The 23,903-nt window shown below is 35.6% G+C and overlaps 1 protein-coding gene across 1 annotated transcript in view; it reads left to right on the top strand.

Annotated features, from left to right (window-relative positions):
• Positions 1–23,903, top strand: part of SEMA3A (semaphorin 3A) — a 556,686-nt gene that overhangs the window by 392,078 nt on the left and 140,705 nt on the right. Inside the window, exon 6 of the mRNA XM_005679076.3 lies at positions 9,582–9,701. Coding sequence (XP_005679133.2) covers positions 9,582–9,701 — 120 coding nt within the window. The remainder of the gene's footprint in view (positions 1–9,581; positions 9,702–23,903) is intronic.

Genomic DNA, 23,903 nt, shown 5'->3' with positions numbered 1-23,903 from the left:
AATTTAAGAACATGTAAGGAGGTAATTGGGATTGGTGGTAAATTACATTCTTTTGTAGAAAGTGTAATTATCAGAAGTTAGTTAAAAACACCTCTATTCTGTTTTAATTTTCATGCATGGAGCAGTTGTTTTGACAGATGGATGGACTTTATTTTTGTAACCGTCCGGGAAAAGTCTGCTTAACACAGTCTAATCAGTGCTACATATTTGTAATGTTTGTTTTTGAATCACTGTGCATTTGGCTTCTATATCTTTTTCTGAGGGTAGACATTTTCTTTCTAATTTATTTTTCCAGGCTAATATCTCTGTGTGTAATTCCTTTCTACGTTTGACCTTAAGACACTAGAAATTCTTAAAAAAATAAGTGTAAATGGTTTGTCACTAAGGATGATGAATCATTGCTCCTCAGGTGTGGCCTTGGGCTTTACTAGTTTATGACTGCCTTTACTTTTACCATGAGGCTAAGTTAACAATTTATAATGCTGTTGTTCTGGAGTACATTTCAGTGAAATAAGAGGTCAGTATGGTTGCCTGACTCTCGGAAAGCCAGCTTGTTGCTAACTTGTCTGTGTATATCAGCTTAAATTCCAAAAAGATCCAGGTTTGAAAAATGAATTCATTTTGAACTGATTACATTCTCTTTATTACGTTGTAAATCCACCAGTGCTGAGCAAAGCAGCACAGTAGTTGAATGCCAAAAAGTACATTACATTCTGAGTTTTAAGAATCGTCATGGTTCAAGAAAAGGTCAGAAACACTCTTCTTCTGTCTCCCTAGAGCAGAAATGTGTGAAGTGTGTTTCCTTTTTCTGCCACGCTTCCTTCTTTTTTAGAGGAATGTCCAGGCTGCTTCCAAATAAAATGAATATCCTGTTTTGGAACACTCAAAAGCCTTGGCAACAACAAGCAGGAGAATGAAGACAAATGAATGACAGGATTGATACTCTTTTGTGTTGGTTTTCTGTTTAAAGAAAAATCCTTACTTCAACATGTCTCTTTCAAGTGTTGGTTCCTTCTCTGTCCAGTTCTTTTAATCACTCTGTCCTTGTATATTGTTATTGATGAGTTTCCTTGCAGCTAATTTAAACCAATTTTGAAAGTATTTCATTCAGTTTCTTTGTTTCTGTTCAAGTGTCTTAACACACTATATAAATCCAAGAAATTTCTCTCCATTCTATTTGCATCAACCTTCACATCAAAATAATATTGAGTTAGCCCCCAGACCTGGTACAATATAGCCTTCTGCCAACTGGGAGAGTTCACTGGGTAAATCATTCAGGCCTCAGGCCAATAGGGTGGGTCTTGCTGCTTTGGAGTACAGATAAAATCCATTATCAGCATCCTCAGTAGAACCCTTTGCCAGGTTTCACAGCTTCAGTCCTGTGATTTTTTTTTAGCAGCTCTGTAGAAGAATAGTTGTCATATTATAGTGGTGCTTCTTTGACAGTTAATAGAGAACAACAACAACAATGACAAAACTGGGGGAGGAAATGGCAGCCCGCTCCAGCATTCTTGCCTGGAGAATCCCATGGACAGAGGAACTGAACTGTCAAGCTCTGTCCATAGGATTGCACAGAGTCAGACAGGACTGAAGCCACTTATCACAGTACAACACAGCACACAGAGAACAAAAGAAAACTAGGATATTCAGGGTAGCTCAGTTACATAGTTCTCAAGAACTTTGAGAATTTTTCAGTCAATAATTATTGCTAATCAGTTACTCAACTGATTAACAGATAAGAGCCCACAGATTCTGTGACCTTAGAATTCATAACAATTGCAAAAGTGACATAGCCTTCACTTGTATGCACAGATATCTATACTTATAAAATTTTCCTTCCTTTCTTTATCATGGAGATCTAGGGTCGCCTCTCAAATTTCTATAATGCCCTTGTGTTACTACTGGAATTAAAGAACTTGGATTTGTATTTAAAATTGCATGTGTATCTTTATAGGCCTGGTGGGCAAAGTAAAACCCTGTTCTTTTCTAGAATGAGTAAGACATCCATCTGGGTCTGCCACTGCTATTTATTAGAATATTCGTTTGCTTACCAATATGTGTGTACACAGCCAGTTTCTTAATTTCAACATATGGTGCTGGAAATGGTTGTTTATAATCTTGAATGCTATAATATTGAGTCCACAATCAGGGTTGGCTGTCTTTATGTAAAAGCAGAGTATGTGGCCACCTACATGTTTCATAAAACATTTTCCTGAAAATAATTCATTTTCAAATGACTGCATTTTCTTAAGAGTACAAGTAAATCCTTTGGGTAACCCTCATGAATGTCTTATTTGTAAATGAGTTTATCAGATGTTTCCCTGTCCACAGCCTCTTTCCTCTGGCCAAGAATTCATGTCCCATCCTCCTTCTCAAGAGGAGAAACTGTTATAGAATGGGGAGTTTCTGGCTAAGAGCCTTGGAAGTTGGGTTATGTCTAAGCTTATCTAAGCTTTTGTCTAAGATGTGTCATGTTCAAAGTAGTACATGGATAAGATGCATATACTCTTTAAGCTAGAAAATTTTCTTTATAGAAACTTGCAAAATTAGTTTCAAAGTTAGTTGATTTCAGTGCTTAATTTTCTTTGTTATAATGCCTTCCCAGACAAAGGAAAGACTCAGGATGTAAGTAACAAAACAGTGAGACAAATCAGATGTGTATTTTAGCTACTTTCCGAAACTGCTCAGTATTTGATAAGAAGGAATGATGAATCCTAACAGTAAAGTTTCATATTTTCCCTTATAGAGGTATAACTTACTTTTGGGATGATATGTTTATAGGACATCCTCGGATTTCATCCTGGATAAATCAGTGATGATGGAAAGCAAGTATTTGAATTTAAATATCAATTATTCTGCTCAGATTTAGTCTGCTCTTTATTTTATGGAGGCATTAAAGTTAAAACCAAAATCATCAGTTACAAACACAGAATACAAATATCACTTGGGAATGTACTTAAATTATTCTAACATCTCAGTTATAAATTCCAACTAACTACATAAGTCCAAACACATTCTGAGTTTTCACTTGAAGAATCATGTGTTACAGAGAATGACTGAAGGGAGTGTTACAAACTTACAGGTGTCAGGACCAACCCAATTCTCTGTTACATTTGCCAATGGTTGCACTATAGTCTGCATTTGATCTTTATCTGCACTTTTAGTTATATATTTGGTTTTTAATTCCACATTTATGGGCAAAAACACAAAACTATGTATATAAAAAAGTCTATGGTCAATAACATATGTATGTCCCATGACAAATTCATATTTTCTACTTATATGTATTTAATTTTAAGATTTTTCTATGGTTAATAGACCAGCCATGAAATTAAAAGACGCCTACTCCTTGGAAGAAACATTATGAGCAACCTAGATAGTATATTCAAAAGCAGAGACATTACTTTGCCAACTAAGGTCCATCTAGTCAAGGCTATGGTTTTTCCAGTGGTCATGTATGGATGTGAGAGTTGGACTGTGAAGAAGGCTGAGCACCGAAGAATTGATGCTTTTTAACTGTGGTGTTGGAGAAAACTCTTGAGAGTCCCTTGGACTGCAAGGAGATCCAACCAGAGCATTCTAAAGGAGATCAGTTCTGGGTGTTCTTTGGAAGGACTGATGCTAAAGCTGAAACTCCAATACTTTGGCCACCTCATGCGAAGAGTTGACTTATTGGAAAAGACTTTGATGCTGGGAGGGATTGGGGGCAGGAGAAGAAGGGGATGACAGAGGATGAGATGGCTGGATGGCATCACTGACTCAATGGACATGAGTATGAGTGAACTCTGGGAGTTGGTGATGGACAGGGAGGCCTGGCATGCTGCCATTCATGGGGTCGCAAAGAGTTGGACATGACTGAGCGACTGAACTGAACTGAACTGCATAGACCATAGTTTTTATTTGAAGATTTTTTTTTTTTTGACCCCATGGACTGTAATCCATGGAATTCTCCAGGCCAGGATACTGGAGTAGGTAGCCATTCCCTTCTCCAGGGGAACTTCCCAACCCAGGGATCAAATTCACATTGCACGTGGATTCTAAGGGTACCATAGCATCCTTTTTTTTTTTTTTTTAAATTAATTTTTATTTATTTATTTTTTGGAGGCTAATTACTTTACAATATTATATTGGTTTTGCCATACATTGACATGAATCTGCCACGGGTGTACATGTGTTCCCCATCCTGAACCCCCCTCCCACAACACTCCCCATCCCATCCCTCTGGGTCATCCCAGTGCACCAGCCCTGAGCACTCTGTATCATGCATTGAACCTGGACTGGCTATCCATTTCACGTATGGTAATATACATGTTTAAATGCCATTCTCCCAAACCATCTCACCCTTGCCCTCTCCCACAGAGTCCAAAAGACTGTTCTATACATCTGTGTCTCTTTTGCTGTCTCACATACAGGGTTATCGTTACCATCTTTCTAAATTCCATATATATGCATTAGTATACTGTATTGGTGTTTTTCTTTCTGGCTTACTTCACTCTATATAATAGGCTCCAGTTTCATCCACCTCATTAGAACTGATTCAAATGTATTCTTTTTAATGGCTGAGTAATATTCCATTGTGTATATGTACCACAGCTTTCTTATCCATTGATCTGCTGATGGACATCTAGGTTGCTTCCATGTCCTGGCTATTATAAACAGTGCTGCGATGAACATTGGGGTACACGTGTCTCTTTCAATTCTGGTTTCCTCGGTGTGTATGCCCAGCAGTGGGATTTCTGGGTCATAAGGCAGTTCTATTTGCAGTTTTTTAAGGAATCTCCACACTGTTCTCCATGGTGGCTGTACTAGTTTACATTGCCACCAACAGTGTAAGAAAGTTCCCTTTTCTCGATACCCTTTCCAGCATTTATTGCTTGTAGACTTTTGGATAGCAGCCATTCTGACTGGTGTGAAATGGTACCTCATTGTGGTTTTGATTTGCATTTCTCTAATAATGAGTGATGTTGAGCATCTTTTCATGTGTTTGTTCGCCATCTGTATGTCTTCTTTGGAGAAATGTCTATTTAGTTCTTTGGCCCATTTTTTGATTGGGTCGTTTATTTTTCTGGAATTGAGCTGCAGGAGTTTCTGGTATATTTTAGAGATTAATTCTTTGTCAGTTGCTTAGTGTGCTATTATTTTCTCACATTCTGAAGGCTGTCTTTTCACCTTGCTTATAGTTTACTTGGTTATGCAGAAGCTTTTAATTTTAATTAGGTCCCATTTGTTTAGTCTTGCTTTTATTTCCAATATTCTGGGAGGTGGGTCATAGAGGATCCTGCTGTGATCTATGTCGGAGAGTGTTTTGCCTATGTCTTCCTCTAGGAGACTTATAATTTCTGACCTTACGTTTAGATATTTAATCCATTTTGAGTTTATTTTTGTTTATGATGTTAGAAAGTGTTCTAGTATCATTTTTTTTTACAAATGGTTGACCAGTTTTCCCTGCACCACTTGTTAAAGAGATTGTCCTTTCTCCATTGTGTATTCTTGCCTCCTTTGTTGAAGATAAGGTGACCATCAGTTCAGTTCAGTTCAGTCACTCAGTTGTGTCCGACTCTTTGTGACCCTATGAATCGCAGCCTGCCAGGCCTCCCTGTCAATCACCAACTCCCAGAGTTCACTCAAACTCACATCCATCGAGTTGGTGATGCCATCTAGGTGACCATAGATGTGTGGATTTATATCTGGGCTTTCTATTGCATTCCATTAATCTATATTTCTGTCTTTGTGCCAGTACTATACTGTCTTGATGACTGTGGCTTTGTAGTAGAGCCTGCAGTCAGGCAGGTTTCTTCCTCCAGTTCCATTCTTCTTTCTCAAGATTGCTTTGGCTATTCGAGGTTTTTTGTATTTCCATACAAATTGTGAAATTATTTGATATAGTTCTGTGAAAAATACCATTGGTAGCTTGATAAGGATTGCATTGAATCTATAGGTTGCTTTGGGTAGTATATTCATTTTCACTATATTCTTCTGACCCATGAACACGGTATATTTCTCCATCTATTTGTCCTCTTTGATTTCTTTTTTTTTTTTTTTTAAGATTTCAATAGATGCTTCACAAAGAGGATTTACAAATGGCCAGTGTTTTATAGTTTTCTATACATAGGTCTTTTGTTTCTTTCAGTTCAGTTCAGTTCAGTTCAGTCGCTCAGTTGTGTCCGATTCTTTGTGATCCCATGAATCGCAGCACACCAGGCCTCCCTGTCCATCACCAACTCCGAGTTCACTCAAACTCATTTCCATTGAGTTGGTGATGCCATCCAGCCATCTCATCCTCTGTCGTCCCCTTCTCCTGCCCCCAACCCCTCCCAGCATCAGAGTCTTTTCCAATGAGTCAACTCTTCACAGGAGGTGGCCAAAATATTGGAGTTTCAGCTCTAGCATCAGTCCTTCCAATGAACACTCAGGACTGATCTCCTTTAGAATGGACTGGCTGGATCTCCTTGCAGTCCAAGGGACTCTCAAGAGTCTTCTCCAACACCACAGTTCAAAAGCATCAATTCTTCGGTGCTCAGCTTTCTTCACAGTCCAACTCTCACATCCATACATGACCACTGGAAAAATCAAAGCCTTAACTAGACAGATGTTTGTTGGCAAAGTAATGTCTCTGCTTTTGAATATGCTATCTAGGTTGGTCATGATTTTCCTTCCAAGGAGTAAGCGTCTTTTAATTTCACCATTTGCAGATGGCTGCAATCACCATCTGCAATGATTTTGGAGCCCTCTAAAATAAAGTCTGACTCTGTTTCCACTGTTTCCTCATCTATTTCCCATGAAGTGATGAGACCAGATGCCATGATCTTCGTTTTCCGAATGTTGAGCTTTAAGCCAACTTTTTCACTCTCTTCTTTCACTTTCATCAGAGGCTTTTTAGTTCCTTTTCAGTTTCTGCCATAAGGGTGGTGCCATCTGCATATCTGAGGTTATTGACATTTCTCCCAGCAATCTTGATTCCAGCTGTGCTTCTTCCAGCCCAGCCTTTCTCATGATGTGCTCTGCTTATAAGTTAAATAAGCAGGGTGACAATATACATCCTTGACGTCCTCCTTTTCCTATTTGGAACCAGTCTGTTGTTCCATGTCCAGTTCTGACTGTTGCTTCCTAACCTGCAGATAGGTTTCTCAAGAGGCAGGTCAGGTGTCTGGTATTCCCATCTCTTGAAGAATTTTCCACAGTTTATTGTGATCCACACAAAGGCTTTGGCATAGTCAATAAAGCAGAAATAGATGTTTTTCTAGAACTCTCTTGCTTTTTCCATGATATAGCGGATGTTGGCAATTTGATCTCTACTTCCACTGCCTTTTCTAAAACCAGCTTGAACATCAGGGAGTTCATGGTTCACGTATTGCTGAAGCCTGGCTTGGAGAATTTTAACCATTACTTTACTAGTGTGTGAGATGAGTGCAATTGTGCGGTAGTTTGAGCATTCTTTGGCATTGCCTTTCTTTGGGATTGGAATGAAAACTGACCTTTTCCAGTCCTGTGGCCACTGCTGAGTTTTCCAAATGTGCTGGCATATTGAGGGCAGCACTTTCACAGCCATATCGTTGTTTCTTTAGGTAGATATATTCCTAAGTATTTTATTCTTTTCATTGCAATAGTGAATGGATTTGTTTCCTTAATTTCTCTTTCTGTTTTCTCATTGTTAGTGTATAGGAATGCATGGGATTTCTATGAGTTGATTTTATATCCTGCAACTTTACTATATTCATTAATTAGCTCTAGTAATTTTCTGGTGGAGTCTTTAGGGTTTTCTATATAGAGGTTCATGTCATCTGCAACAGTGAGAGTTTTACTTCTTATTTTCCAATCTGAATTCCTTTTATTTCTTTTTATTCTCTGATTTCTATGGCCAAAACTTCCAAAATTGTATTGAATAGTGGTGGTGAGAATTTTATGTTATGAAACCATAAAATTTCAGTGCGATTATTAATACTCAGTTGGATATTTGAATATAGATAATGTATGTCCCATGACAAATTCATATTTTCTACTTATATGTATTTAATTTTAAGATTTTTTTATATGGTTAATAGACCATAGCATTTATTTGAAGATTTTTTAAAATAAATTTATTTATTTTCAGTTGGAGGATAATTACTTTACAATATTGTGCTATTTCTGCCATACATCAACATAAATCAGTCATAGGTATACTTATGTCCCCTACCTCTTGAGTTTACCTCCCTCCTCCCACCCCATCCCACCCCTCTAGGTTGTCACAGAGCACCAAGTTTGAATTTCTCTTTTCAGTGTTCTTTTTACAGTATTGATAGCAACTCATTTATTTAAAAATATTTTGCAAAAAGTATGTCTTTTCTACTCAGGGTTAATTTGGCAATAAAATTATCCAGTTTATACTTCATCTGATTTTTTTTCCCCTGAATCTTCCCTTAACAGGAACAGGAGGCTAAGACTCCTATTTGCTTGTAGAAACACATTTTCTTTCATAGGGCCTACAGATAGAATATGTAGAAAAATATAAATAGCTGTATCATATTTATTAGGTAACATTTGGGTAATGAAATGGAAAGAATGTCTAAACTTCTATACATATTGAGATATGACTATAATCCCCTCTTATAAAGTAGCTGTTCTTTACCTGAAGGATCCATGACTCATTGGTAAGGGTATCCATGTTATCGGTTTATGATGTACATGTACTCATGAAGATATTTATTAAATATAGCCACTCTAATAAAGACCCTCAGTCTATAGACTTTGTAAACTCTAATATCTTCTCTGTCTCATCTTATACACAAACCATATTTGAGGTTTCAGTGACTTTTCTCAAGAGGAGGTGGTTTTATCTTCTTTAGTCTGTAAAGCTCACTAGTAAGCATCAATGTGTGTGGGTGTGTATGTGTGTGCGTGTGCGTGTTAGTCACTCAGTCATGTTCGACTCTTTGTCTAGAGAATTCTCCAGGCAAGAATACTGGAGTGGGTTGCCATTCCCTTCTCCAGGGGATCTTCCCATCCCAGGGATCAAACCTGGGTCTCCTGCATTGCAGGCAGATTCTATACCATCTGAGCCACCAGCGCAGGCCAGTAAGTAGCACTGCTAAAGTTCAAAGTTAGTTGCCAATCATGAGTTACTGATGATGTTTCAAATTTATGTTTAGTAGAAGGTTTTATTACCTTTTATTTTTGATTTACTTTTCCAAATTTAAAGCTGACTTTTGCAAATAAATTTTCATCATTATTATGATTCAACTAATTGACTAAATAATTTGCTGTTTCCCTCATTTCCCTCATAGAGAAGTCACCTATGATAATTGGTTATCTATAACTTTATTCCACTTTTTAATAAATAAATTATAGTTTTAATAAAAACATTAAAGGGAATATTATATTTTACCCCCTCCCCAAAATAAGAACTTCTTTGTTTCATGTAGCAATGAGAGCAAACCCCATCTGTGTCTCATGTAATAATGTGAACAAACAATAGAATAATAAGCGATAAAAACTAATGTGAAAGGACACAAAAGAAATCTGTTCAAACATACCTAGCACACTAAAGGATACCTCAGCCACGCTCACTGCTAGAACTCACTGGTTTTCCTTTTGTTTTACAGAAAGAATGTGCTAATTTCATCAAGGTGCTTAAGGCTTATAATCAGACTCATTTGTATGCCTGTGGAACAGGGGCTTTTCATCCAGTTTGCACCTACATTGAAATTGGACATCATCCTGAGGTAAAGCTCGCTTTTAAAAAATGGTGTTTGTCCATGACCGCTTCCTTTACAAATACTTTAGTACTGATTTCTTCACTTCATTGAAGAAATTAGTTTGCTGTTTGATAGCTCCTACTTGGAATTCAGATGTTATTATTAATTTTAATCTGTGAATGCAAAAAGAATTGAGACCATCACTCAACAATAACTGAAACAGGGAGAAGGAAGGAAGAAAGCATTTGCTTTTCCTCTCTGTTACAGACTCCAATCCATTTTGCATGTGCAGCAGATGTCAGCAGGCTGAATGTGTACTGTTTTCTCCTTCATTTGTATTTTGCCAGCTTTCCCCACCATTTCCCTCCTCAGCCAGAAGTGTCTGCCACCACAGTTGTTTTCTTCTGCCCAGGGATTAAGAAAGGATGCCATACATGTGCTCAATGCTCTGATCACATGTTTGACCTAAATTGCTCACAGTTGTGTTCTTGCTTAGCTGGGCTTTATATTTACATTTTGGACTGTAATTTTGTCAGTATAAAAAAGATAAAAAAATGTTAATTTGTCTCTTGCTCCTAAAAGATGTTTTAGTGAGAAAATTAAGTTGGGTAAGTTTAAGCAAAACTTGAAATTAGGGATGTATTTAAAGGAAAAGTTTCTAGTTTGAAAGCAGTTCCATGGATTGGATTTATCAATAGCCTTTAATTATAAGCCCTTTATAATTGTTGGCACAAAATCCTATGAAAAACAAAAGTGTTCATGTGGTGAAAAAATCTTGTGACAGAATTTTCTTCCAATTGGAATCCAGAATTACTCATCAGATAAAAGGTTTATTCCCAGAATATTTCTGGAATCCTAAACGTGAAATATAATTTACATGTTAGCCACTTCTTTATAACTTTAAATCCTTTTTCTATATTTTCTTATAGCATCCAAAAGTGATCCAAATATGTTCTTATAACCCAAACACTGAATAATTGAAACATTTTTGTGTTGTACCTTCTTTGTATAAGAAGACACCTTTGAGGCTATGTGGTTTCTAGACTAAATGTGATTATTATGACTTTCCTGATGATCCTGGAAGATTAAAACCCTTTCCCAAGTTCTCATGCGTTTAGACATTTGCCCTCATAAACCTCTTCCCCTAGTGCATCCTTCTTCTGCCTTTTTTTTTTTTTTTTTTTACCAGCTCGCTTTCTGTACCTGATGACATATTCAGGAGTTTTAAGTAAATTAAACTTTAAGGGAAGGCAGTTCTACTTAAGTTACTTGTTTTGTATTGATGAAATTAGAAGTAATTTCTTGCATACAGTCCTGCAGATTTTACATAATTAACTTTTTAGCAACTTCTGGATAAATCTTTCCTTCTTCACCTGCTTCTAAGCTATTTTCAATAGTCAGGCACCCTAAAACTTGGATCCCACTTTTCTGTTTATTGGAGATATCTCTGGAGAACATTCTGCATGTTGTCTTGCACTTTTCACATCTATCTGGCATCTTGCTATATGGCCCAGTGGGACCCAGAGAGTTGAGCTCCAAACACAGGGTTAGTGGAAAATAGGTGGGCTCTAGGGTCATTTCTGGCTTCTAGTCATGTTCTACAACTTACTATCTGTGGAGTCCAGGAAAATTGCTTAACCTCTCAGATTCTGTCTCATAATATGTAAAAACAAAGCAAACCTCTATGATCCTCAGTATCCTTATATTTAAGTGAGAAATCAACTTACTACCTCCAACTGTCTCCCAACTCTCCAACCACGGCATGGCCCACTGACATTTTTTGCTATAGAAACTCAAGGAGTTGTAATCCCTTCATTATTAAACTCATGTCCTATAGCCTTTCACTGGAGAGCTTTTGTCCAACCTTAGTTCAATACTTGATATTTAATCTGCAGTAAACTACTAATTTCTTTTGTGTCTTTGTTTCTAATCTAGAAAGTGGTAATAAGAACGGTCTCTACTTCGTGCATTTATAAGAGCTTGACATTGCTTAATAGGTAGTAGGTCCTTAAAAAATGCGTATTGTAATTTTTAAAATATGAATGTGTATCGCAGGATGAAAGCCATTGCAGCTTTTATGGTAATAACTGTCACTTTGCTATTAAATGTACCTCATTCATCAGAGTTTATAAGCTACTGCACTGGGCTCTCATTCTTGCCAGGTCATTTTGTATTTAGCTTAATTCCTCTACTTTTAATTTTGAAGCTTAGATGATCTTGATGGCCATTTAAATTAAAATGTCACATATGGTTTCTGTATTTTTATAATTTTCCCCAAATATAGATTTTTCTTTTTCTTTCTGAAGTTGTTCTTTAGCAGAGTTCCCTCTTTCTCAACTCTTCAACTACTCATTGCTGGTTTAAGAGTGGGTGGGAGGATGCAGAGGTATAGGAGCCAGGCCATTTACTACTCAGCAAAATGGAGGACACCTTTTCCTCCACTGAAATAAATAAATAAAGCTTCCCATCCAATCACCTTATGGTAGGATATTGATGAACAAGTGTTTTATTGAAATTCTAAAACTCAGAACCTTTGAGAAAAGTCCTCCCTCAGAAGCTCAGTGGTCTTGAATTGCATGGCAACTGTGTTATGGGGAGATGCTGTTCCAGACTATTTAGGGGTCAGAGGGAAGATGATTATGCAATTATCTGGGGGAATTGGGAGCAGTCTAGACAGTCAGTCTAGGAAATTCTGGAAAAGATATTATCAAGATGGCTTGTCTAGACAACATAAAATTCAATTTTCAATGCTAAACTGCCTTAAAAGAGAATCTGCTTTAAATTGATCTCTATTGGTACTTAAAATGCTACACTTGTGTTTAAACAGTTACACTGTTTTTGAATTTGAGACAGCGAGACAATATGTGTTTCATGCACTTAGGAAAGTCATGATGGTAATGGAAGGATCGGCAGAATAAGAAATAAAATAGCTAGCAGGACTGAGGCCAGGCTTGTTGGATTAGAGTTCATAAGATCTCCTGAAGTTTGAATTTAGTAACTTTTATTTACAGGGATAGGCTTTCAGACAGAGCTAAGATAAACCTTTTCCTATATTCTGGTTGAAAAAGTAGCATGTATACTCTGCTGTTTTCTGTCCTCATTATATAAAACAATGAAATAGTTTCTTTTTTAAACTACTGTCTAGACTTTACATATTATAAATAATTTTATGGCACAAAAAAGACATTTTGCTTTTATCATGACTTCATGGAGATTTTAATATACAGTTTTTTCTTTGCAGTGTTCTTTAAACAACTGTCTTATATTGAGTCCCCAAGATTGTTAAAATCCATTGTTAGAAATTATAGATTTAACCTTTTCAAGATGACTGGATGCCACAGAAATAAAGATATTACTTTTGAAACAAAGGAAAACTTCCTTCATCATTTAATAGCTTCAGATCTAATATGAAGAAATTAAAAATTCCTTTTAAATAATAATAAGCAGTTTTCAAAGAAATCCTTGTTTAGTCTTCTGATTGTGAATGATCTTACTTTACTCTTCCTGAATTTTAATAGCAATATTTAAACTCCTGAATACTATATTCTGAAATCTCCTCTTGCTGTATAGTGAATGCCTTATGGCCATACAGAGTATGTCATTGATTGCTGTATTAAGCAGATTTTGTGTTTCCTGTAGTACAGTTGGGAATTGGTAGACCTATTAATTAACTCCAGTTCTGTAAGATATGTGTCAGTCAATTCTTGGTTATCCTCCAATAGTACTTGACCCTGCAGATAACTGCCTATGAAGTCACATGCTTCATACACATGTGTGTGTTTATTATAAAAATTCATGCAGAGTTCACAGGAGGAATGATTCAGAGCTAGAGTACAGATGATTTTTGAGTTTAAGCTCTCAATATCCATGCCATTCAAATGAAAAGTGTAAGCCATCCTTACGCAACAGAATATTCCCCAAAGACTTTTATTATATGGTATTTCCCTCTCAAATTTACATTTGTTAATAAAAAATGTATGAATTTAGGAGGGGTATAGCTGAAGAAGTCTCTGGTTGTTTTCTCAAATTCCAAAACGGCCTCCTCTGTGTACTGGGAGGAAATCTAAAGAAAGATGAACCCAGATGAGAGCTGGAAAATATTAACTCTATAAATACTCTCATAATGCCATGATCTCAATTTATGATAGAACTAAAGGGACATTAAGAAATGCACTAAAGCTTAATGGCTATCTCTAAGGTCAATTCTACAATGACAACTAATATATCAAGGTATAAAATAAAATGTTTTGTCTGTTTTTTCTCTTCCACCAAGAATAAGAGTTTGCTTCTATGTAAAACTTTGAATCAAATGTTCTTTATAACAGTCTGCAGGGTCAAAATTCTACTTAAGTGGTACCTTGAGCTCAGTTGACTAATTTATACATCTAATTAACTTTTTCTAATTGAGTTATCTCTCTCAAAGTATTTTGTCATTGAGTCCAATAGAATAAAATTTTATTTCTTGTATTGTAGAAAGTACAAGAAGAGATGTGCAAGTTACTAAATTTAGATATCTTGGTAAAACAATGAGGCATTCTTTTAGGGTGGTTGTATCTTTCCATCTTTCTTAGATCACGCGTTGGAGTCTGACTTTTCCCACTTACGTTCAGTTCAGTTCAGTTCAGTTCAGTTGCTCAGTCGTGTCCAACTCTTTGCAACCCCATGAATTGCAGTATGCCAGGCCTCCCTGTCCCAGAGTTCACTCAGACTCACGTCCATCGAGTCAGTGATGCCATCCAGCCATCTCATCCTCTATCATCCCCTTCTCCTCCTGCCCCCAATCCCTCCCAGCATCAGAGTCTTTTCCAATGAGTCAACTCTTTGCATGAGGTGGCCAAAGTACTGGAGTTTCAGCTTTAGCATCATTCCTTCCAAAGAAATCCCAGGGCTGATCTCCTTCAGAATGGACTGGTTGGGTCTCCTTGCAGTCCAAGGGACTCTCAAGAGTCTTCTCCAACACCACAATTCAAAAGCATCAATTCTTTGGCGCTCTGCCTTCTTCACAGTCCAACTCTCACATCCATACATGACCACAGGAAAAACCATAGCCTTGGCTAGATGGACCTTAGTTGGCAAAGTAATGTCCCTGCTTTTGAATATGCTGTCTAGGTTGGTCATAACTTTTCAGGATAACATAAATTAGTAGGTTAGTAGACTAACAGAAGTCAGGATTCTTGGTGACTTCTCGGCTTCATTATTTCCACCAGAGGCAATGCATCCCTCGTTTGCACTGCAAACCTATGCCAATGTGGTTGGAGTAAGACCCTTATGGTTTCTAGGGTTTTTTTTTCCCCCCAATCTTTCAATGCTTGAATTGTGTTGGACAGGAAACCATACAAATTACAATGCTGAATAAACAGTACCACCATTTATATTGCAAATTAAATTTTAAAATTCTCTGCTGTTTGTATTGAGGAAAAAAATCACAGTTCATAAATTTTGTGACTTTAGCAACTCACCAGTGTATTTTCTATGAGCTATTAACATTCTAAACTCTAGATATTATCAAAAAGTCTATTTCTCAAAATTAAAAGAACTAGTGGCCAACTGAGGTAATAGGGAGACCTAAATTATTAGAAACAAGTTTAGGGGAAAACAAACTAACAAACAAACAAACAACAAAAAAAACACAAATGGTGAAAGAGAGAAAGAGAACTGAAAATCCAAAGCAACATCCCTTTTACTGTATTTAAAATGTTTCAAATGACCATTTTACATTTTGACTTGTTTGCTCTAAATATTTGATATGAAAACACCATAGTTAAGGAGATAAATACACTTTTACTCTCTATACTTATTTGGTTCAATGGTGAAGTGTTTGGGTTTCTATTTTTGTTCCCCCTACACGATATTTTGTCACCTTTTATTCCTAAAACAAATGACAGAAAAAATAGAAATGTTAACATTCAGTTCTTAACTTGCTGTGTATTTCATTCCATGTTTTGTCAGATCTAGTTCACACAGTACCAGAAAAAGAATTTGGACAAAATTAAAGAGTTTTCTTAAGGTCATATTGGTACATGATGTCATTGTCAATTACTTATTAAAAGACTTTATTATCTGTAGTACTCAACTCCTGGATGCATCTTTATTCACAGTCAACCCAGACAAGAGGACTAAAAGGTAAACAGTACTTTAACCGACGTATTTTTTCTTTTCCTCATGAACTACGGATGCTGATTTGGAACAAAGACCTTTGATTTCCTGGAGCTAATTTGTCAATGACAATGTGAACTCCAACTCAGTTCTCTTTTACTGTGCCCTCTTGACTGGTTGCTTTGCACGCATTCTATATATAATCTATTTTAAGAGGATATTTCTGTTCATAAAAGCTCTTGTTATCAATATTATATTTTTCCCCAAACAAACAAACAGACAAAAAAATATAGTAGTGCTATACCCCAGCACCTGCTCACCTGTTTAGGCTGTTTTCATCTCCTTCCTCTTCAGGACCCTTTCTTTACCCTTGGACTCACATTCTGGTTTTCCTCCTTTATCTCTTTGTCTTCTTGCCTAAATTACTTCATTTGGAACCAAAGGTTAAGGTTGTGAAAGTACAGTTTGGATATATGTGTGAGAAGGAAGGTGTTAGTTTCATATATTTGAAACTTTGGAAAAACAGCAAAAGAAATTTAAACTGAATTTCCACAAATCAGAATACATTCACCTCTTCTGGGTGTGTGTTCCAACTAGCCCTCAGCAAGTTATCTTGTATATTTGTTTTAAATCATAATGGTTCACTTTGATGATAACCTGAGGAAAATTATATAAATGCATTCTAAACTAGTTGGATAACTACTAGTTGGATAATCATGTAAAATCTTAAGATTTTAGTGCCCTTGTTCACTTAAGGCTTATAAACATGTGAGTGCCAAGAATATACCTGTAATATCTTGGGCTAGTAACAAGGAAACAAGAGTTGACTTGATAGGCAAACACTGTCTTCCTGCCAAGTGAAGGCCAAAGTGAGGTCAGAATGGGCCGTATAAAAGATCTTGCCGTGCTTCAGAAGAAGTAAATTACCCCAGAGCACAAAGGAGAGTCAGAACTGCTAGTCCCAAAGACTGTAACTTCTGGTCACTAGAATCACCTTCATATTGTAAGAAGGTATTTACTTCTCAAGATTTGCAAAGATATTGTTGTCACAGTGTTTGCTAATGCTGATTTCAATTGTATTTGTTCTCTATTCAGTACTTAATTTTAACCACGAAGAACCTATATTTAGCTTTATAATCTTGTAAATTTAGTTACTATTAGAAAATATACAATGTAAGTATATTGTAAGTGTAGCCCACTAAGGAGTAAGTGAAGGACACTGAGGAGCTACCTTTTAAGCAGACAGTGTCCCCTGTTCCCTGTGTTCACATCTGAGGACCCTCCCCTTGCTCTAGTGTGTTGACTTCTCTTCTAGGCTCCTCGTGGTTCTCAGTGGCTCCAGTCTTACTGTGTGTGGTCCGTTTGGAAGTTGAAGGATCTGGGGAAATAGAAATAGCAAAGGCTGATGCTGAGAATCAGTGCGAGGCAATATAACTAGCATTGAGGTGAAAAGGAAAGGTATAATGAGAAAACCAGAAGTTTTGGTATAAAAGTTTTATTAAATAGATTTGAGAGAATACTAGAAGATAATAGAGGCTTAGCATTTATAATCTAGGGTTCTTTAGATTTGTAGCTACAATTCTTTTCTGCTGCTACAATCAATGCCTTTGTGGTATTGGAAGCAATTTGTATTCCAAAGCAATTTATAGTCATTAAGATAAAATTGACATTAATAAAAACATAGGAAACATTTTTCCTAAGTAAGGTTCTAATAATAATGGTGAGGAATATAAAGATGAATGAAAGTGAAAGTGAAGTCACTCAGTCGTGTCCGACTCTTTGTGACCCATGGACTGTAGCCCACCAAGCTGAACACATACATAGATATATAACTTCAGCATTGGTGAAAACATGAGTAATGATAATGATAATCTCAACAGCTAGTATCTACTAGCAATAATTATGCTATGTAATGGCAGCATTGGGTATGTTACCTTAGTCTTCACAAAATCTGATGAAGTACATACTCTTCACAGCCTCATTTTATTGATGAGAAAATTAAGGTTTCCATGGGTATTTTGTAATGGGCCTGAGGCAATCATGCTATTCAGTGCTTTATGTCTAGTCGAGAATCTGCTCCTTTAAAAGAAAGTACCAGTTGGGACAGGGGGAGAGGAGGATTAAAATTATTAATTCTTATTTAGATTATTAAAGATTTTGTCATGTATTTATATTTTATATTTCAGAACTTCTTAATGTATGCCTAGTCTGAACAAAGTGATAACTGTAATTAAGGGATAGCTTGATGAAGTGAACAGAAGCCATCACGTTTAAGCTGGGCTTTGAAAACTGGATCAAATACTGGGATGTGGAGGATCCTTTAGTAAGACTAGAAGGATAGCATAGAAGGACAGAGACATGAAAGGCGTTGGTAAGTGGCAAATATCTCAGTGTGCATAGAGTACAGTGATTTTCAAAAGGAGCTGGAAAATTAGAATCAAACTGAGTTTGGAGAATCTAGTCAAGAGCTATACAAAGCCTTAGGAGGTTACTACTAGTATTGCTATGATTGGTTCTGAAACATATTTTTAGTATCAGTGTGTGTGTGGTAGGGGATTGACATATAGGAATATCCATTTTGAGACTATGGCAAAATTTCAGAAATGTCACATAATGAGAACTTGGACTGATACTGAGGAAAAAGATACTGAGTAATGTTTAAAATTCTCACAACAAACAATAATAAAATAGCATCTAAATATCATAAATCATGATGTATATTGACATGATGCTACTCTTTAAACTCCCCAATGAAAAAATGTTTTCCCAATTCTTTGTGACAATTAGATAAAACATGCTTTATAGCATATTGTGGCTTACTTCACTTCTGAATCTACAAATAAGCTGACTTTATGTTGTGCATAAAACAGTAAGCTACCATATGCAAAGTTATGTGAATTTCTCACCCATGGTGTATAACAAAAACATGGTTTCTCTACACTTGTAAATCCAGAGAATGCTATTTTGTGTAAGGCATCTGTGAAAGTAATTCAAACACACTTTGTTAAGAAAAATAACAAAAAGAAACAAGATGCATTGTACTTAGAAATAGCTATTTTTAAATGAAAACCATGCTTTAATTTTAATTTCATTATTATATTATAGCTTATACTGATTTTGTGAGATTTTTATGAGACTAGTATATCCAGTTTATCCCTTGTTTTTCTGCCCAGTTTTCCTCCTGCTGTAACTACTCTCTGTGGTTTTTAAATTAATTTTATTACTGTTAATGATTGTCATTGCTGGCCTAGTTGATGGTTTTATGAGTATTATAGCATTTTATATTCATTACTCAGTGATTGAAATGTTATCTCCACTTTCACTTTAGGAAACTAAGTCTCAGAAGAATTCAACAGCCTCCCTATCATCATGTAACTAGTCAGCTTGTTGTCATGACTTTCCTAGTGACATCAATATTACGTCTCATACTGTACTGATGTTGTACCATCCCCATTGGTAGGATGCTGTCCTATGTGTCTTTTTTAAATTATATATATTTTTGATGTAGTGAGAATGCTTAACATAAATCTGCTCCCTTAACAACTTTTTAAGTGTACAACTCACTATGGTTAACTATAGGCACCATGCTGTGCAGCTGATCTCTAGGACTTACTCATCTCGTGTAACTGAAACTTTATACCCATTGAGCAGCAACTCCCCATTTTTCTACCTGCAGCCCCTGACAGCCACTCTATTCTCTCATTCCATTCTCTCAATCTCTGAGTCTAACTGTTCTAGATTTCGCACATAACTAAAATCATGCAGCATTTGCCCTTCTGCTCCTGGCTTATTTTACCTAGCTTAATATCCTTTAGACACCACACAGCAGAAGTCACTTTCTTTTCTACTAATTCCCTCTCTATATAATAAAGGTGTTGAGCAAAAATAAAACTTGCCTGTGGTACTTCCACTTAGACACACAAAGGAATGCTAATATGTTTTACGCTCAGTCATGTCTGACTCTCTGCAAGCCCCTGGACTGTAGCCCAACAGGCTCCTCTGTCCATGGGATTCTCTAGGCAAGAATATTGGAGTAGGTTGCTATTTCCTTCTCCAGGAGATCTTTCTGACCCAGGGATTGACTACAATCAGAGAGAATTATAATTTTTTTTTAATCCAAAAGGGAAAATCAGATTCTGTAGCATTCTTAATATATTTTAAAAATTAATGAGTTTCCCACTTATTCAAAGTAACTTTGGCAATGAAATGCATCTTACTATTTCTTGATATTTTGATCATGTCATAATTCAAGAACACAAAAGTCTGGATATTATTTTATGTAGAATCTTAGATTCTCTAATAAACACAAAATATTTAATTTTATATGGCACACAGATTATCAAATAACAGAAAATTGGCATTGTGTTTATTTCATTTTCCTTAACGTAAATGGGCCTTATCAAGCTATCTCTGTTAATGAAAATATTAGCATGTTTGAAAGCAGTTATAATTTTACTCAAAATTAATTTTGTACTTACGAATCTTTAGAATTTCCAGCTAGAATGAATTGACATTTTTAAATCATTGCCTCAGAAATTGAATTGCATAGGCTTTCATCTTTCACTTAATACTGTTATTTCTATTTTTACCTATTTTACACATATATTGCAGTAATTTAAATCTCTACATAAATGATAGAAAATTTGATATTAATGCCTGAAAACAGCTTGAGATTTATATATTTATATGTTGGAAATATATTGTTTCAAATTTTTAGGAATCAAACCACATGGAACAACTACTTTCCATTTTATTTTATTTTTATTTTCCAGTCTGCTGTTTTAATTTGATTGTGCATCTCTGGCCACTGAAAGCAATCTCAGGAATTGCTGAGCAGTTAAAAAGGGAGTCTAATGGGATCTAAAAATCAATTCACAGGTCTGTCACTGATTCATTGTGTGACTTTTGCTGCTACTGAAATGACATTAAACTGGTCTCCTCAACAATTTTATACCTCAGGATTTCTCTTATAATAAATAAATACCTATCTAATATGCCTTATGGATATAAACTTTAAAAAGTAGCTTGATGATTAAGAACTTCAAGACTAGCTTCTATTTTAACAAGTTACCTCACTTGAGATTATCACAAAGCTTTATACAGAGGCTGAAAGTCTGGATCTTTCGAGTGTTGCAAATGGGGTTTTGTATACACGCCAGGGTTCAAGCTCCTCTTAAGTGCTTTTATCCTGGCAAACTTTTCTTCTTTTGATTTATGTTTTGTTGGCATTTAATAGCTGTCTTACCTCATATTTAAATTACTCAACCTGGAAAGGATGGATGTTTAGTGTCCCACATCGACTTGCCCTTTGCTGGCCTAAATCTTGGACACAAATGGAAGATTTGTAGGAAGGGAAACCTATACTTTGTATTATGTCATGCTAGAAAGCAGACCTAGGTACTACCTTGACACTGTGTCAACTTTTTGCAAATTTTTCCTAACAGTGTGGAATTTTAAAAAATTCATGGCTATGATTGCACAATCTCTTAGACACATATAATTTTTTTCTAGAATAAAATGTAATGACTTATCTGAGAGAGGAATAGGAAAATATCATGCCATTGATAAGCAAAATACTTCCATTTTAACAATGTAAACACCTATAAAGATAGAAGTGAACTGACATCCCATTGTTCGTAAAATGCATAAGTCAGTCAGCTGTTTTCAGTTTCTTGATTAAACAACTTCAGGTGAAATGATATGACAAAACCAAATGATGTGTTTGCCACAGGATGACAAAAAAATTTAATCCATTCACTTTTCTACCTTATACTAATAAAAGTCTGAAAAATGTAATAAGCTTCTAAGAAATAAATGAAAATATTTTTCAACTATGCTACTAAGAAAAATATTTTGACCTGAAATTTTTAATACAAAAAATTCAGTTGCAAAATTTGATATACACAAGACTACTGAAGCCTAGTAACATCCTAAGCACAAAGCTCAGCAATATCTGATATCTTACTTTTAAAAAATGATGTGTCCAGAGTTAAACTGTGACCACAATTTCAATAAATTTTTGCACAAAAATGCATGTTTATAATACTATAGCTTATAGTTACTGCATAACGCCTCTAATTCCTATCCAACTCAGATTGCTTAAATAGTATCTTCAAATCCCCTGGCTACTTTGTGGTTAAAAGTTGAACTTAAACTCAGCTCTCCTGACAGCTAATTCAGAGTTCTTTCCATTATACTACATGGCCTCATTCTCACTATCACATGTGGAAAAGAACATAAAAGGCACAATTTTTCATTTGCATCAAATTGTTTATATGTTTTTAAAAATAAAATGTATAAGTAAGCAATATTAAACAGTTACTTTTGAAAAGTACTTTTCTTGTACTTCCTCCATGCATTCATGGTCTGATCATAAACTATGTTGTCAGGGAAAAATTGTGTGATTTCTTTTACAAAAGTACTATTTCCTTTTCTAAAATAAGCCAGTCTCTTAAAAATAGATAAAATTTGAATATTGTTTTAATACTTTTCACTATTTTCCTTTATTCTCATGAAACTAGCTAGATTAAAGATGATTTCTATCAGTTTTAGCAGTCAGCACATATCAGATATTATCAACGAAAATAACTGAAACTTTAGGAAGGCAACCTGAACACTGAACAGCAGAATCATACAGAATTTCACCCACACACCTCTGCATACAATGGACAAGAATGACTAAACTCTTTGATCTCTCTTGGATAACTTGAAAGAGTAAAAGGGAAAAAAGCAACATCTGTTAGAAAAAGGGTTTAATGAACAGGGTGGGGACCCAGTTGAGTGTTAACACAGCATGAGAAAAGAAAAAGAATGCAGGAACAAATTTATTTATAGTCATAAACCTCAACATGTCCTAAGAAAGTCTGATTTAGAAAAAGGATATTATAATTATTACAGTCTGATTTATATTTAAAATATTTATAATTCCTGTAATGAGTTCTCTATAAATGTTTTCAACAGGAAAATATATATATGTATATATGCAGTATATATCTATATAACTTTTTGCATATTGTATATGTGTATGTGTTTATGTCTATAGTGATAGCAACATCTTAGACAAAATAGTGAAGGTGTAATATAAGGAACATAATTCAGTTTAGACTGCCTGAATATATATTTGTAAATATAGATTTTAATCTACTTTCCATGTATCTTAGGAAAGCTGTGGGAAAAGTGATTGTTTTGAAATGGATCGGTTCCACATAGTGGTAGGTATTGCCTGGGCATTGTCCATCACTCAGCTATTGCAAATATCCAAAGCAAAAATATTCTATCTGTACTTTATAAATTTGGGTAACTTTCAGGCTTGTGAGTTTTTATATCCCAAAGGGTGGTGATGGTGACTTTTCTTTTTTATTATTTGTATCTTATCTATTATAAGTATAGATTCTGCTGTCATGTGATTTAGTCTTTTCTAGGATTCTGACCATTAACAATAGCTCTTCCCAACTTTATGTCTGGTGGATGACATGTACATATATGACATTCTTTCCTAGGCACACTCATTATATATACATAAGAATACTTGAAATATGAGTGGGTAAAAGAATGACTTCAGAGCCTGAAATTTGAAAAAATAATGACATAAGAGTAGTAACCTTGAATTTGCCCTAGTTTCCTTAAAATAAACTAAAAAGAAAACTGTTAAATTTATACATATATAAGTTCAAGGAGGCAAACCATGTTTGAGGTCAGAAAAAGTGAATCATGGTCAAAAATGGCAAGAAGCCATGATTTTAGATTAGTGAGAAAGTATTTAGGAAATACAAAAGGAAAGATATTTGCCTCTAAGATCATTCTTATATGTAATAGACAAAGTAGACTCCTGCTGGATGCCAGACAAGCTGTGTAAAGGTCATCCATAACCTCTGGTTCCATTTAATGGAATGATACTAACTCAGATCCTGCTCTGTCCCTACTGCTGACCAGCACCACTTGGCCTGACCAGTCAGGTTATCACACTGAAGCCAGAGCAGTCTTCTCTGAGAGCAAACAGTAAGTAGCCTGTCACTTCTGTTTAAAGATACTGCTTTGCTTCCTTTTAACCTTAGCAACTAGGAGAGTCTACTTTTTGATCTCAGTCCTTCCTATCTTAGCATCCTTTTCTGGGCCACACTCCTCTTACCTTGT

This window comes from Capra hircus, chromosome 4 (genome assembly GCF_001704415.2).
Source record: "Capra hircus breed San Clemente chromosome 4, ASM170441v1, whole genome shotgun sequence".
Taxonomy (NCBI): Eukaryota; Metazoa; Chordata; class Mammalia; order Artiodactyla; family Bovidae; genus Capra; species Capra hircus.
Note: the sequence above shows the minus strand (reverse complement) of the source record. Positions and strands in the feature narration are given on the sequence as shown.